General features: G+C 39.7%; 1 protein-coding gene across 11 annotated transcripts in view; it reads left to right on the top strand.

The window, feature by feature from the left end:
- The window catches only part of Pcdh15 (protocadherin related 15), a 1,435,070-nt gene that overhangs the window by 1,328,306 nt on the left and 89,404 nt on the right, over window positions 1-17,360 (top strand). For all 11 annotated transcript variants that reach the window (XR_008219809.1, XR_008219808.1, XM_052744717.1 and 8 more), the window contains one exon: window positions 7,285-7,412. Coding sequence is in view for 9 of the 11 variants with exons in the window: in XM_052744717.1 (XP_052600677.1) it covers window positions 7,285-7,412 (128 nt within the window). In the remaining 2 variants the exon portion in view is untranslated. The remainder of the gene's footprint in view (window positions 1-7,284; window positions 7,413-17,360) is intronic.

Below are 17,360 nucleotides of genomic sequence, written 5' to 3'. Positions count from 1 at the left end.
GCCCATAGGCCAGAGCATGGACAGGTTGGACAGTCCATAGAGGGTGACTATGCTAAAACCATAGTTTGGAAAAATTAAACATTAAGATTTATTACTCTGTTCTAATATTTGTTAATCCATTAACTTATTCAATAAAAAGTTGGCAGGTCAAACATACAGTGCAGAGAAGAACTCTCTACCAGCGTGCTGGAGCCAGACAAGCCCATTTCAGAAAGCAGTAAGGTCTCGGGAGAAAATAAAAACATGTGGGTGAGGTTGGAAAGATAGAAATGGGGGTAAAAATCCGTGAACATGTTAGGAGTGGTGAAGACTGCCGGGGAAATGGGCAAAACTGGAGGAGAGCACAGAGAAAGCTGGGCATTTTTAAATGTAACCTTAAGATGATGTATGCATTGAAGAGTCGACTGTCTTTTGATTTACCCTTGCCGGGATGGACGCACACAACTTGTTTTTTCCCGAGGAGGCAGAGGTGGTAGCCAGCACATGTAAGGGCTAGTCATTTTCAGTCGGATATCACCACGTGTTCAAATCTCAGGCATGTTGCATACTCAGGGGAGGTTGGACTACTATATAACCTCTGTTCCTCTTAATCCCTCTAAAACTGAGAGTGCTAATAACTACATCACCTCATCTTTAGATGGTTCTGCACCCCCTGGAGCAGATCCTGTCACATCCTGTCTTGTAATTACCAAGAGCCAAAAATATGGACATTTTATGATATTTTTATTTTTTTAATTATGATATAATATAATTACATAATTTTACGCCTTCTCTTTCCTCCCTCCAAACACTCCTGTGCAGTCCCCCTAACCACCTTTCTCTCTCTAATTTGTTTTTTGACAATTAACAAAAAGAGACTGAGCTTTTAAAATGTTTAAAGTTTTAAAGACTGGAACTTTGAAAAGTTGAAATACTTATATTGTCATTTTATTACCAATATGACATCTAGAGGACTACTACCAGAAATGAAAGGTTATGGTTTAATGGTGTTTATTTATTATGTTTGTTTGTCAAGTTGACAAGCTGTAGTATGTGCTGGTGGGGTTTTGTCGACTTGACACAAACATAGACGTGCCTGGAAAGGGGGACTCTTGATTGAGAACATACTCCATAAGACTGGCCTACAGGCAAGTGTATAGACCATTGTCTTGATTAATCATTGACATGGGAGATCCCAGCCCACTGAGCCTGGTACCACCCCTTGTTAGATGTTCTTGGAGTATAAAAGAAAGCAGGCTGAGCAAACCATGAAGAGCAAGCCATGTAAGCAGTAATCCTTGATGGAATCTGCTTCAGTTCCTGCCTGCAGGTTCCTGCCCTGCTTTAATAATTGTTAATTGTTTAAAAACTTGTCTCTTTTTTGTTAATTGTTACATTTATGCATATGTATACATACATATTCCTAGATATATAAATAAACCTACTCAGTATGCATAATGCTATTTCTAAGTACAAGATTTCAAGGATGATCACTTGATCGTGTGCTTTTGTACGTGTGATCATGTAAACTTATGATTTCCTTGTTTTCTTTTCTGTCATATATGTCAGGATATATGTAATTAAGCAGATCAAAGTGATCATACCATCCCAATCCAATATTGTTATTCTGCAGGATGGCAAGGCAAATATTCTTAACATCTGCTACAATCAGATTGGAAGAAAGGTTACAGGCAAAGAGAGTGACCAACTAAAGCTCAACACAAATGCTTCAGCTACTTGTCGTTACCCAAATATAAATGCCATTTCCTGGCAGGTGACTGAGTAATTAAAAAAATAAATAAGTCGTTAAACCCAGGGTGCTCACCACTGCTCTGCCCTAACCGACTCCTGGTGGAATTTATTTAAAAATAGCAACACTGGGGCTGGAGAGGTGGCTCAGCCATCAAGAGCACTGACTGTTCTTTCAGAGGACCTAGGTTTTGTTCCCAGCACCCACACGGCAGCTCACATCCATCTGTAGTTCCAAAGGATCTGAAGTCTTCTTCTGGCATCAAATGCCACTGTGTGAACATTATGTACAGACATGCATACAGGCAACACTCATATATACATGTGAGTGTGTGTGTGTGTGTGTGTGTGTGTAGTGGGTAGCCATTCCAGCTTTGATCTGGAAGTTCCAACCCCATTGAGATTTCGGTAACTATCACGCCTACAAGGCAGGGCCAAGAGAGGACCCTGAACACCTGAGATCGGGATATGCAGGCTCTCTTGGTTCCTGGACCCTGGACGCTGGAGGTAGACCGAGCAAAGTTCTCCAGAGAACACCGCCGGGCTGTGCCACGCCTTTCCCAGACCCTGCAACCTACCTATCCCTTCACTTGTAAGTTATCCCATAAAATAAACCTCCCTTTTAACTACGTGGAGTGGCCTTAATAATTTCACCAATGTGTGTGTGTGTGTGTGTGTGTGTGTGTGTGTGTAAAATAAAAAGAATAGCAATGCCATGATTGCATGGTTTCTGGGAGCACCAGTCTCAAGTGTATAGTTCTGTATGATTTAGTCATAGAGCTGATGTAAGCTAAGTATAGTCTCTATGCAGTCATGATGCAGCCTAGCAGTGCTGACAGCCCGTGTGCATCATGGTGAGACAGCATGATGAAAAGCTCACTTCCGTCACTAAAATGGAATCAACTGCTTTAGAGGAAATATAAAAAGGAATTTGTATTTTTTCTATGCATATTTATTTTAAAGATTACTAAAACTTGCTGTGTAGGTGCTTTAGAGTTATTTAAAATGTTTCCTGTGCATTTGTAAATGTATGTAATTGATGTTTTTACAAACCATGTCAGTGGTTCTCAACCTTCCTAATGCTGCGACCCTTTAATACAGTTCCTCATGTTGTGGTGACCACCCCCACCATGATAAAATTATTTTCATTGCTACTTCATAACTGTAATTAGCTACTGCTATGAATCATAATGTAAATATCTGTGTTTTCCGATTGTCTTAAGTGACCTCTGTGAAAGAGCCATTTGACCCAGGGGGTTGTGGCCCATAGGTTGAGAATCACTGCCTTAAGTTCTAACACTGACATCCACATTACTTTTCCTAACGCCTGAGGGTGTATTGGCTTCTTGAACTTTTTGCTAAGGTGGAGTGTCCCTACAAATGCAGCTTATTTATAACTCCCCAGCCTTCTGCTGCTGTTTGTTAAAATGCCCGGGAAAGGTAAATATGTTTCAAAGACCTCAACGTTTTTTACAGTGTGTTCAAAACTGACCTTTATATTTTCAACTGTTGCACATAGAAACCATAAGCAAAATCACTAGTTGTCAGCATGTACAATCATAACCAGAATTGAAATCAATAGCAGTAAAGATTATGGCACAGGGATGGAGCTCAGATGGGAGCATGCTTGCTTAGCACCCACAAGGCTCTGGGTTGGATGCTCAGCACCTAAACACTGGGCTTAGTGGAGAATGACTCTCATCCCAGGACTGGGGAGGTAAGGGCAAATGAATCAAAAGCTCAGGGTCATCCCTGATACTACGTGGCAAATCTGAGGTCACTCTGTCTGAAAGAAAGAAAAAGTAAGAAAGAGAGTGGAGGGGGAAGGGAGGGGAGGAAGAAAAGGAAAATCCATTATAGTAAAAGTTGGTAACATCTACCATTTACTCCTCTTTTAGGATTTTCAATTATTTTTGTTACGCTAATAAATTACCTGAGACTATGTACTTTATTAAGTAGTTTATCTGATTCTTAGTTTGTGGGCTCAGGGGTTGGTCTCGGACTTGACTTGGTCCAGGTTTTGTGGAGGAATGTGCATTGAAAGGGTAAATTACCTGGAAAGAACTAAAGTCAAAACAAATAGAGCATCATTTTTCCCCTTAAGACAAACTTCCAAGATAGTTAACACGGGCCCTTGATGATTGTCTCTTCTAGGGTCAGCACATACAGTGACTTCCCCCAAAAGTCCCAATCTCAACAGTTCCATCACTTCCTAATATTGCCACCCAGGGGACCAAATCTCCAACATGAGACACCTTAGGAGACAATCACACCCAACCCATAGCCTCCCCATTCCTTCATCTTCAAGTGACAGCTTGTGTTTTGAGTTGCCCATAAGCCTTCTTACCTCAAAGCCCTCATGAGCTGGCCCAGGCCATTGAACCAAAAGATATTCAATAGTGACAAGAGATGATTTATCTTAAAAATTATCATTTGTATATGTGTGCATATATGTATGTATGTATTGTGTTAACAAATATGCAAGTGAAAATTTGAATTCTCCAGTTCTTACTTAGTCAAATATAGACACCATATAGAACAATGTGACCTGTAATACAGTTCCGACTGGTTTTCAGTAAGCTGGTGTCCAGTAACACCATAAAGAAATATTTGGATAGCTCATTTATTACTTACTACAAGATGGAAAATAAATTAAACAAGTTTCAGTGGAAAGTAAATTACTATAGCATGGTAATTCAGATGGTGGCAGTTTGAGAACACTGAAAGAACATTTGCTTAGCACTCGTTAGCCCTAGATTCAATGTCTAGTCCCTCAAAAAGTAAAAATTTAACATTACCAGTACCGTTCTTCTCCATCTCTTGATCTAGAATTGGGCAAGGAATGACCTTCTAACAAATTACATGCATCACTTTTTTAAAAGTATGATAAAAATTACTTTAGTGTACCAAAGGTCATGGGAGTATACAGCAAGTGACAACTAGTGTCTGACAAGTCGACCCACCAGATGTGTAACTCCCTGATGGGGAGCCCCACTGGCCAAGCCGTGGGGTCCCTGGCTGTGGAAACCGGCTGTTTTCTGTGTGTAACTTTCTCGAGTGCCGCCATTACACCTCCCTATAAGGACAGCTGTGGGGTGCTCTCCACAGCCCTTTGGTAGTGTGCTTTGCATCTCTGGGCACACGTTTAGGTGTGGATTTCTGTTTAAGCTGTATAATTCTGGTGAACAGAAGTATTACCAGAACATTCGTTACTGACACAGGAAAGTAACAGTATTCTCAGTCTCAAAGACAGGCTTTTACACATTTTGCAAAGACCTTAGAACTAGTCCAAAACAGACCAAGCTGCCCTCACAGAATATACAAAGACTAATTCCCAGGTGTTGTCTATTGCTAAATCAAGGCCAGGCTGTTTACATCAAGACATAGTCCTTGCAGTAGCTCCCTTTCTGCAGGTACCCTGACTGGTCAATTCAGCCAGTTGTTAACTGTCTGGGACCCCTCACCAACTTAGAGTTACATGCATGGGTCAGTGTGACATTACTAGCCTAAGAGAAGCTATGTGACTTACCTTGTGTCTTGAGAATGGGTAGGGCCCTGAAAATGTAACTTATAATTGTCCAGAGTTTGGCTGTGGAGCAGCAGCAGTGGTATGGAGACAGATGGCTGTGTAGAGCTATGTGAGAGCTGCTGCAAAATGTGAGTGAAGTGTGTGTGTGTGTGTGTGTGTGTGTGTGTGTGTGTGTGTGTGTGTGTGCGTGAGCATGCACGCGCGCGCATGCTTGAGTGAAAGATGAAGAAGAAGCAGCATGAGAGAAGTGTGAGGGAGTGAGGGGTGAAAGAATGAGTGAGTAATGTAAAAGAAAGATGTGCAGCCATGTGAAAAGATTTGTATAATTAAAGATATGTAGCTGTGTGCAGTAGTGTGGAGATCTGTAGCAATGTGGACAGGAAGATAATGCAAACAAAATAGATCCAGCCTATATTGTTTGCTCCCAAGGTCCATGGAAGAGTCTAACAACCAGCTGAGGATTCTAATCTGAGGGATATCACATGAATCTAAGCACACTGAGCTTTTTAGTCCATTCACTTTATTCTTCTCAGTCAATTCTATCTGCACAGTTTCTTTTCTGCTCTCTTACTTAGCTCCTCTCAGTCCCTTCTGCCCTCAGTCCCTTCTGCTGCTCTCTCTTCATTCTACCTAGTTCTTTCCATCTCCGTCCTCATCTTTGTTCTTCTCAATCAGTTCTCTTGCTGTTCTCTCATATCTATCTAGGTCTTTTCCACATTCTCCCCCTTCTTTGTTCCCCTAAGAATATATATATATATCCATTCATAAGCAACTTGTTAGTAAAAACTACAAAGTAAACTCTCAAGGACAAGTATTCTGATAAGAGTCACACTTGGCAAAGACCTGGTCAGCCTAATTGGTGACTGACAACAGCTGTAGGTTGTAAAAAGAGCTGGCTATCTCTTAAAGGGAGAGCTACAAGGGTTACAAGGGAAGAAATTAAACCAATGAGAGATTTAAGGAAAAGGCAAAGAATGTGTGTAATATTTTATATGATTAATAATATCCAGATATGGTTACTCAGTTAACAGCCTGTTAGTCACCTGAATCTCAGGACCTATATATAATTAGTCTACTGAGCCTAAAATATTGCATTAAAAACTGGTGTAGAATTAATACAAAGTGTCAATTGTTATTTGAATCAGAGTGGGGAGGTGCTAGTGGAGGAAGTTTAGGGCAATACAGGTGCTTTTGATCTCTTGAAGGACTAAGATATACCAAGGCCAGACACCTGCACTATCACTTCTGGTTCACTATAATTCTTCTGAAGAGTTTTGATCTAACAAGGCCAGGTACCTGCAATTCCACTCTGTGAAAGTTCTACGAAGACTCTTTGTCTGGCCAATATTTACCTTGTCAGTAGCTAAGGATGGAGAATAAGACCTCTAAGTGTCTACAGTCCACATGGAATAATAGATCTAGCATGAAGCAAATTTTAGTATGTTTCTATTCAAAAAATTGTACAATTAAATAAGAAACTATCTTCTAGACTATCCACAATCATGTGTGCCCAAGGATTACATGATTACATGTACACATAATATGGAAATGCACACTAAATGGGGAGAATCATAGCTGTTATTGCACAAGAAGTTTACAACAGCAGCCAGCCAATTCACTCAAAAGGCAGTAATTCCACAATGCCTTGCATGATGGTTTCCTCTAACCGAACCCTCAGTTCTGACAGGTTGACCTTCTGAACTCTAGTTGTCACTGCTGTATACTCTCATGGACTCTTGCTACCAGCGGCTCTCAGTAGGAAGAGTCAGAGACCACGTTTAAGATGAAGTAAAAAAGAAAATGAACATCAGAAAGCATGTGTGTTTTCTTATTTCTCCAGTCATAGATAGATTAAAACTTATTCCTAATTACCCTCAGATAAAAGTTTCTGATCCCTCGATACTCTAAGGCATTCCTTTTATTTATTACCCTGAGCAGATCTTGGGAGCTGGTTTCTCATGGTCCACATTACTAGTGGTTTTTGTTCTAATGAATAATCACCAATAAAGATATATCTTGCTTTCCAGGTAATACAGCTAAAGTGTACATTGAGATTCAGGATGAAAACGATCACCCCCCAGTGTTTCAGAAGAAATTCTACGTTGGCGGTGTGTCTGAAGATGCAAGGATGTTTGCGTCTGTGCTCAGAGTGAAGGTATGAGAAAAGAAACCCTGAAACTACACTGAGAGCAAAGAGCTCTGAGTTTTGCAGATATGTTATAGCCTCATCATTTGTATCAACAGCATTTATACACCTGTTAAAAACACAAAATTACTTTTCTTTGTTTGTTTGAGTTTGAGTTTTGTTTTTGAGACAGGGTTTCTTTATGTAGCCTTGGCTATCCTGGAACTAGCTCTATAGACCAGGCTGGCCTTTAACTCACAGAGATCCACCTGTCTCTGCCTCCCTAGTCCTGGATGAAAGGCGTGCACCACCACTGCCCAGCTAAAAGCATGAAATTCTTTAACTAGAGTTGGCATTAGTTTTATTTCTGTTGCTGGATAAAATACACTGATGAAGGCAACCTAAGGAGAAAGGGTTATTTTGGATCTTCGGTCCAGAGAGGATAAACCCATCATGATGGGACGTCTCAGCACTGGGAACAGGAGGTCTACCAGCACATTACCTCAGCAGTTCAGAACCACTGAGTGGACAGGAAGTGGGACCAAGCTCTAACATCTCAGAGCCCACCCCAGTTACACACTTCCTCTAGGAAGTCTCTACCTCCTAAAGGTTCCATAAGCTCCCCCAAAAAGCACCTCCCTCTGGGAACCAAGTCTTCAAACACATGAGCCTGTGGGGAATATTTCACATTCAAACGTGATAGAAACATATACATTTTATTATTCAAACTCAACACACTTGGTTTATATGAAGTGAACCACTAAGCAACTTAATATATTTTTACCAAAAATGGGGTCAAATTACTTATAATAGTCTACATAAAATGTTACAGTATTTTACCCAGTATATATTTAGGGTTTTTTATTCATTTATTTGTTTGTTATGTGTTTATTTATTATTGTGTTTGTGTATACATGATGCCGTGGCTGGGGGTCACATCATAGGTGGACAGATCAGAGGTCACATTTCTGGAGTCAGTTCTTTCCTTCCTCCTTTATTGGGGTTTAGAAGCTTGAACTTGGATTTCCAGGTGTGTGCTGCAAGCCTCCTTACCTGCTAAGCCATCATGTCAGCCCTCTCTAGGGAGGGTTTTCATGCCTCCATTAGGATCACTTCAGAATAACTCCACAGAGTCTCAAAATGAAATTTCTAGTGACAGATATGGAAATCATCAATTTACAATGAAAATGATTGCCATCTTACAATAACTTTTCAAATTTCAAGTGATGCTTCAATTAGCAAGAAATAACACTCCATAAACACTGCTAACTTTGGTACTTGACTAAAAGTTTATTTTAATCCCTTCATAGTCAGAAAAATTTTGCCAACTCCTTATATAATTTACAGGCTGCGCAAGTTTCAGATGGATGCTTTCGGTTTTAATCTACCATCCACAAGCATATCTAGAGACGGTTTAAATACTCTCACATGCTTTCAGTTGTTTTGTTAGTACACAGTACAATTTTTAATGGTTTCTTCTTATTAGGGTAAGAGTTAGATTCTTAGTTCAAAGTAGATTATCAGTTATAGTTATTTTTCTGAGATCACCTTAACAACCGTTTTAACGGCTATACACAAAGTATACAAAGTTGTTTTGATCCCTGGCGAGCTCGGCTCTGGCATTCCTGTGCTCTGCTCATTAGGAGCTATCTTTCTTTCCCTTTAGCAGGACCTCCTTGATGAGTTTTGCGCTTCCATCTGCTTTCAGCACCTATCAAACACCTTCAGTAACCAAAAGAAATTTCAGCCAAGCCAACAGTCAAATGTAAAGGCAATGCTCAGAGGGGAGGATAAACATCCCAGAGCCTCTGAGTTCCCACACAGACAGAGAAGTCTGTGTGGGAAACATTCATGAGAGGTCAAGCACTTCATGGAAATCAGTGTTTGATGGTGAGACATGCCCCCTGCAATGGTCAGAAACCTTGGAATGGGATGACTGAACAGAGATTGGCAGTGCACTGGTGGACAGACCTGATGAAGGAATTCACTTACGCGAGCACAGACTGCACTATGGACCTAAAGGGAGGAACCATTTCAGAAACTGAAAGAACATGTTTGTTTTTCTTTTCTGGAGGACACAGAAGATAACATTGGTGCAGAAGGGTAGATAGATCAGACAGGAGGGTATATAGATTCCCCTAGTGCAGGGCAGCAGGTGAGTCCAAAAGTCAGTAGAACAGCAGTAGGAGGCGAGGGATTGGTAAGCTAGTGGAAAAGTCTTTATTGGCCAACACAGTTGCCGCTCTTAGCCTGGAATGCAGGAACCTTCTATTTCCCGTTTTATCCCAGCAGACATGAGTTAAAGCAGTTCTCAATTCATACACGGGGTTGGAAAATAGCATTCAAAAGTAACGCTGAATTGGTGCCTACTCTCCTGGGAGGTTTGAGAAAAAGATGATTTTAAAATGAGAAATCTCCCGGGATTATGATAGAGGCTTTTTAAGCCACTTGCTGTCGCATATTAGAGTAATGTCGGATTTCATCTACTATGAATAAAAGTTGTTTTTTTTAGTCTGCCATAAAACTCAACATACTGAAAGTTAGACCTTTCCAAAGATGCTGCCAGTTAAAGAACAAAGGAGAAAAGAAAAGTGTCGCATAAAATAGAACTGATGGTACTTTGAAATACCAAGAAAGAAAGCTGTAGTGCCTTAGAATATGTAGCGTGGACTGGAGCTGATACTTAAAAATATGTTGCATGAAGATAACACAATAAGACAACTGATGGAATGAATTGCCCAGTATGTGTTAGGAAATAAGGAAGTTCTGAATCTGCTCTCTATTGGAGCATCTAATATGCTAACTGGCTTGCTAGGTGCCCATGCTTAAGAAGTAAGTGTACTCTTTTCCTACTGTGTGCTAAATACAGAAAACTAGCTTTCTTTAAAAAAAGAAAAAAACGAATAATGTTCTAGTTAAGGAGACAAAAAGAAAGAAGGATGGAGACAGCAGCAGCCATTAACTCTGCATGGACATACCATCTAATGTAATCATACTGCGGGCTTATACTACACTGAGTAGAACACAATCGTCTGGAATAGAAGTGACGACAGCTTTAAGTGATTTGCCACAGAGGGACAGTTTAGAGGGTGTATTTGGCTTCTACTTGCTTTGCTTGTCTAATTTTATTCAGGTGTCTATCCTCTTGGGATCCCATGTGTTAGGAGAGGCTGAGCCTCCTCTAAAAACTGGCTAGCCCTAAGCCGAGCACACTGGTGCCTTAGGAAATGATGCCCTCGGGCATGGGAGTCCTGCTGTGGGATGTACCTTCTGTACTTTCTGTACCTTTCTGTATGTACTGTGAATACATGTTGCTACTATTGGTGAATAAAGAAGCTGTTTTGGTCCATGGTAAGGCAGGATAAGAGCCAGGTGGGAAATTCAAGAGATACAGGAAGAAGAGAGCGGAGTCAGGGCAGATGCCATCCAGCAGCCTGAGGAACAAGATGCCAGCAGACTGGTAACACCACAGCCACGTGGCAAAACATGGATTAAATGGGTTCATTTAAGATGTCAGAGCTAGCAAGAAATAAGCCTGAGCCATAGATCAAACAGTTTGGAAATAATATTAAGCCTCTGACTGGTTATTTGGGAATAGGCAGGCAGGAGAGATTCATCCATTTAGAGTCTCACTTATTTTGCATATGTATTGAGCAATAATGCAGCCCTCCTGAGGAGATCACAAGACAGTGTTTCCCAAGGGGGTAGAGCCTTCTTTGTGACTCAAGAATTGAAATGCTTCTGTCATGTTCAAACAATTCTTGGATTGTGTTAGAATGTCCCAGAAGAGGAGGACTCACCTGGCTTGATCAGCATTTGCCAAGGTTTCATGCTGACACATTTGTCGCAAAGTTTCACCACACTGATTTCCACCGGCAACAAGTCATCAGTGAGTCCATTTGCAAAGAGTGGAGGGACCCAGTCTTTAATCCAGGCCATTAGCATCATTTACAAAAACTCACTCTTGAGCTTTTGGACAGCTCAGTGGTAGAATGCTTGCTCTATCACCACCACAAAGGTTAGATCTATAACTGGAATAATTCAAAGCAAGATCTCAAACTGGCATACACAAACATGCATGGAACAATGTCAATCAAAAAGATAAAAACTGGGAACAATCCATATGCCTGTCTACGAATGAACGAATGAGCAACTCTAGTCTACACATATGATGCAATGTTATTCAGCCCTAAAGGGAAGTAAAATCTTGCATGTAGTTTATCCTGGATAAACCCTGAGGATGTGATGCCCAATGAGATGGAATAGACCTACAGGAAATAACAGTGGTGTGATTCACTTATGTGAGATATGTTAACTGCTTATGTGTGCTGCTGATTTGATGTTTCTATACATCTAAACTGTTTGACTTCTGGGTATACATTATTTGACTAAAATATATTTATTGCACTAAATATTTTCTTTGATATGTTTGTAGTAGATCTTTGGAGTAAATGGACACTGAGTATTATTAAAATGTTCAACATGACTATAAGCTATACAGAATTTTGACTTTTAGATTACTGGGGCCTTAAGTCTAAAGAGAATGTTTAGAGGAATTAAAGGAAATGTCAGAAGAGGCATCAGGTCCCCTTGAACTAGAGTTACAGATGGTTGTGAGCCACAATGTAGGTGCTGGGAATCAAACCCAGGACATCTAGAAGAACAACAGGTCTCTGAGCCATCTTTCCAGCTTCATGTTAGGCATCTTTTAAGGAACATATGTATTAATTTCTGTTGGTAGACCGAAGTAGAAATGTACAACAAGGGTTGGCATGTATGCTCATAATTAATAGTTAATGTTACAGTGTTCTCCAAATCCTTACACCAATTAATGTCTAAACTTTTAGCAGTACCTGAGCACTCTGGTTGTTCCAAAAAAAAAATTCTGTCTATCCTTGACACCTTAGCCATTTGGTGGACATATAATGGTTTCTTATGGTTTATTCTAATTCTTTTGGATTAATGCAGATTACATGCATCTTTATACATCTAAAAATGTATTAGTATTGATGTTGTGGGAGTGACACAAGTGAATGGTGGGTGAGTCGTGGTCAGAGGACAACTTTGTGGAGTTGCTTCTTCCTTCCACCTTTTCATGGGTTCAGGGACTCAAACTCATGCAGACAGGCTAGTGGAGCCGGTGCCTTCACCCACCGAGCTGGCTCATCCACACACTTCCTAAGTTGCCAACAGCATTTCATCCTCTTCGTGCAAAGTCTACTCCAGTGTCCTTGCAATTCTTCCTCTTGTGATGGCTGTCATTGACTTATGCACCCTGCATTCTCCTTTACCCTCCCCCACCTTCTCCTGGATTTACCTCCCTTTCCCTCCCTGAAGCAACCCTCTTTCCCATTTCTCAGACCTGTGATTCCCTTCTCTATTGCTACCCAGCACCCTTATCCCAGCAATAGTTCTGTTTTACGGGTTTCTGCTCTTATTCCAGGATATATATTCACATCTGAAGATTTGGAGTTAAGATCCTCCAATAAGAGAGAATGTTGGATGTGTATCTTTGGGCTTGGGTGCCCTCCCTCAATATGATCTTTTCTAGTCCCATCCATTTACCTGCAAAGTTCATGATTTCATTTTTCTTTATAGCAGAATAGTATTTTATAATGTATGTACCAAATTCTCATTATCCATTCTTCAGTTGTAGGACATTTAGGTTGTTTCCATTACTCAGCTATTGTAAATAAAGCAGAAATGAACATGGATGAGCAACTGTCTATTAAGTAGGATATCCAGTCCTTTGGGCATATGTAAGGCCTGTTATATCCTGATCATATGGGAGAATTATTTTTAGCATTTCCTGAATTCTCCACACTGGCTTCCATTATAGGTGTACCAGTTTGCAATCCCAACAGTGGGTGAATGAGGGTGCTCACTCCCCCATCGCCTCCAGAATTTGTTGTCAATTGTTGCTTTGATCTTTGCCATTAACACTGGGGTAAGATGTAATCTCAAAGTTGTCTTGATTGGCATTTCTCTAATTGGTAAGGATGACGAACACTTTTTTTGAGATATTTCCTAGCCATTTTTTTCTTCTTTCTTCTTCTTCTTCTTCTTCTTCTTCTTCTTCTTCTTCTTCTTCTTCTTCTTCTTCTTCTCCTCCTCCTCCTCCTCCTCCTCCTCCTCCTCCTCCTCCTCCTCCTCTTCTTCTTCTTCTTCTTCGTCTGAGAACTCTCTATTCAGGTCCAAGGGGACCTTTTTTAAAACACTGTTCTCTGAGTTCTTTGTATATTCTGAATATTAATCATCTGCCAAATGTATATCTGGCCAAGATCCTCTCCCATTCTGTGGCCTACTCCTCACCAGGATAATTATTTCTTTAGCTGTGTAGAAGCTTTTTAGCTTCATGAAATCCCACTTGTCAATTGTTGGCCTTTTTAATTGGGCAAATGGAGTCCTTTTCAGGAAGTCCTTTCTGATACGTACATCATGTAGGGTACTGCCTATGTTTTCTTCTAGAATTTTCAGTGTTTCTGATTTCATATTTGGGTCTTTGACACATTTGGGGTTCGTTTTTGTACAATGTGATAAATGCAGGTCTTTTTTCATTCTTTTACATGTAGACGTCCAGTTTTCCCAGCACCATTTGTTAAAGATGCTTTATTTTCTCCAGTGTATGTTTTTGGCGTCTTTTTCAAACACTAAGTGGCTGAAGTTACATGTGCTCACATTTGTGTCTTCAGTTTTGTTCCATTGGTCTGCATGTCTATTTTTATGCCAGTATCACATTGTTTTATTTGTTTGTTTTACTTTGGTTTTTGTTTAGTATTTTTGACATAATTCTTTTTTGATTCTTTGGGAATTTCATACCCCAATCCTACTCACCTCTGAGTCCCTCCATATCTACCCCTCACCCCTGCAGCATGCCCCCAAAAGAACCCCCCCTCAAATTTTAATTAAAAACAAAAATCACCTCCCTTCTCCACCTTTCCAACACTTCTTCATTCATCCTAGTGGTATCTGGAGCTGCTGAGGTGAGTCACTCAGTATACCCTTTTGTCCAATCAGCCCCACCTGCAAAATGTTCATTGCAGTGAACCATTGGTCTAGTTCAACACCTCTGGCACACGATCATCACTGGACCCTCAGCTAAACTCCTCTCCGGTATTCTGCAGTTGCCTGAAGTCATGGAGATGCTGTGGATGAGTCCCTTCATGCAGGTCACAGATGGTCATAGATGGGCTAGATGTTAAGGTGGACCAACCCAAGGGCCAGGATGTGAGTCTGAGTGGTAGCTGAGCAGGTCAGTCAGGGACTGCCCTCCTCAGGCAAGGGGCAGAGCCAGCTCTCCAAAGTCCATGTCATTGGGGCCATCTCTCCTTAGTTCAGAGAGCCAGCTCTCCCATGCTGGGGGGCAGCTACCCCAAGGCCAGTGAGGGGTAGTCAGCTCAGCACTGCCCTCAGATTTCAGCACATATGGTTCCTATGACTCCTTGTGATCATATTGTTTTTGTTACTATTGCTATGTAATATGTCTTAAAATATGGAATTATAATCCCTCCAGCATTGTCCTTTTTGCTCAGGATTATTTTGGCTCCCTGGGGTCTTTTATTGTTCCGTGTGAATTTTAGGATTATTTTCTGTTTATGCAAAGAATAAAATAGAGATTTTGATTGGTATTGCATTTAATCTGTAAGTAGCTTTTGGCAAATGGCCATTTCACAATGTTAACTCTACCAATCCATGAGCATGGGATTCCTTTCCATTTTCTAATGTCTTTCTCTATGTCTTTCTTCAGAGGTTAAAAGTTTTCATTGTAGAGGTCCTTCACTGTACGGGTTAGGTTTATTCCTAGAATTTTTTTAAGGCCATTGTGAATGGGAATGTGCCCATGATCTCCTTCTCTGTGTTGTTGTTGATGTATAGAAAAACTATTGGTTTGTGCAAGTTTATTCTGTATCCTGCCACATTGAGGAATTTATTTATTGTTTCTAGAAGTTTTCTGGTAGAATTTTTGGAGATCGCTAACATACAATATCATATTGTCTGCAAATAGGGATTGTTCGACTTCTTTCTCTATTTGTACCCTTTAAATTTCCTTCTCTTGCTTTATTGCTCCCGCCAGTACTTTCGTCTTCAATGATGAAAGAGATTGAAGGTAATGGACATCCCTGTCTTGTTCCTGACTTCAGTTGGACTGCTTCACGCTTTGCCCATTTATGATGAGGTCACCTGTGGGTTTCTCATATATAGCTTTTATTGTGCTGTGATATGTTCCCTCTAGCCCTCCGTTCTCCAGGACTTTTATCATGAAGGATTTCACCAAAGGATTTTTCTTCATCTATTGAGATGATCATGTTATTTTTGTCTTTAAATACATTTAAGAGGTTTATTACATTTATTGACTTGTGTATAGTGAACCATCCCTGCATTTCAAGGAAAAGGTAACTTGGTTATGATGTACAATCTTTATGATATATGTCTATATTTTGGTGGGAAGTATTTTGTTAACTATTTTTGAATCCATATTCACCAGAAATATCAGCCTATAATTTTCTATTGTTCTTTTAACCTGGTTTGGGCATCAGAGTAACACTGGATATGTAAAAATTTATAAGTGTTGCTTCTGTTTCTTTCTATCCTTTTTTTCTTTTTATTTTTTAATAGTTCAAGAAGGACTGACTGTACATCTTTGATTATCCCATAGAGTTCTGCCTGTTAATCCATCTGGTCCTGGACTTTTTAACTGGAAGGATTTTTATTACTATTTCAATCTCCTCATTTTTTATGGGTTTGTTCAAGTTATTGATGTCTTGGTTTAATTTTGGTGGTTTGACTGCACCCAGAAATGTATCCATTTCTTTTTAAGTTTCCAGCTTAATGGAGTGCAGGTTTTTGAAATATTCCCTTATAACATTGTGAATTTCTTCTGTATTGTAATGTTTCCCTGTTCGTTTCTGATGCCATTAATGTGGGTCCTTTTTTTCCTTTCATTAGTTAGGCAATGGGTCTGTCAGTTTTGTTTATCTTCTCAAAGAAACAATTCTTAGATTTGTTGATTCTTTATATTGTTTTTTGTTTGTTTGTTTGTTTCTGCTTTATTGATTTCTGCTCTGATTTTTTACTATTTCTTGCCACCGATTTGGTTTGGATTGGGTTTGTTCCTTTTTTTCTGACCTTTTGGGTTGCATCATTATTGGGGTATTTCTCTGTGCTCTGTTTAATTTTTTAAGCATGGACACTTAGAGCTATACATTTATCTTGTAGGACTGTCTTCAATGTGTCCCAGAGGTTTTGTTATATTGCTTTTTCATTTTCATTTCCTTCTAGGAAGTTTTATTTTCTTTTGATATTTTCTTCATTCTACTCATCATTAAGTAATGAGTTATTTAATCTTCATGGATTTGCTTATTTTCATAGGTTTATTTTTTTGTCTGTCAATTTTAAGTTTTGTTGTACTGTGGTCAGATGGGATATAGGGAGTTATTTCAAACTTTTTGAACTTGTAAAGAATTGTTTTGTGTCCCACAAAGTGGTCTATTTTAGAAAGGATTCCATGCACTGCTAACTAGAATGTGTGTTCTTTGGTGTTTTTATAGAAAATTCTGTAGATATTTACTAATTCCATTTGATGTATGATGTCAATTAATTTTTATGTTTCTCTTTATTTTTGGTTCAGATGATCTGTCTCTTGGAGAAAGTAGGCATTGAAATCACTTACTCTTGATGGATTGACATTAATCTGTGTCTTTAAATCCTGCAGTAGATTTTTTTAATGAAATTGGGAACTCCAAAGTTTGGTGCATATATGTTTATGATAGTATTGTCTTCTTGGTTAACAGTTCCTTTAGTTAGAGGGAAGTGTCCATCTTTATCTCTTTAGATTAGTTTTAGATTAAAGTCTATTTTGTTGCCTATTAGTATAGAGATGCCTGCTCGTTTCTTGGTCCCATTTGGTTGGAGTATTTTGTCCATCCTTTTACTCCAAGGCAGTGCCAATCTTTAAAATTAAGGTGTGTTTCTTGTAAG

This window comes from Peromyscus californicus, unplaced genomic scaffold (assembly GCF_007827085.1).
Source record: "Peromyscus californicus insignis strain IS unplaced genomic scaffold, ASM782708v3 Scaffold_19__1_contigs__length_69161282, whole genome shotgun sequence".
NCBI classification, from domain to species: domain Eukaryota; kingdom Metazoa; phylum Chordata; class Mammalia; order Rodentia; family Cricetidae; genus Peromyscus; species Peromyscus californicus.
The sequence above is the reverse complement of the archived record's forward strand: the minus strand, read 5'-3'. Positions and strand labels throughout refer to the sequence as shown.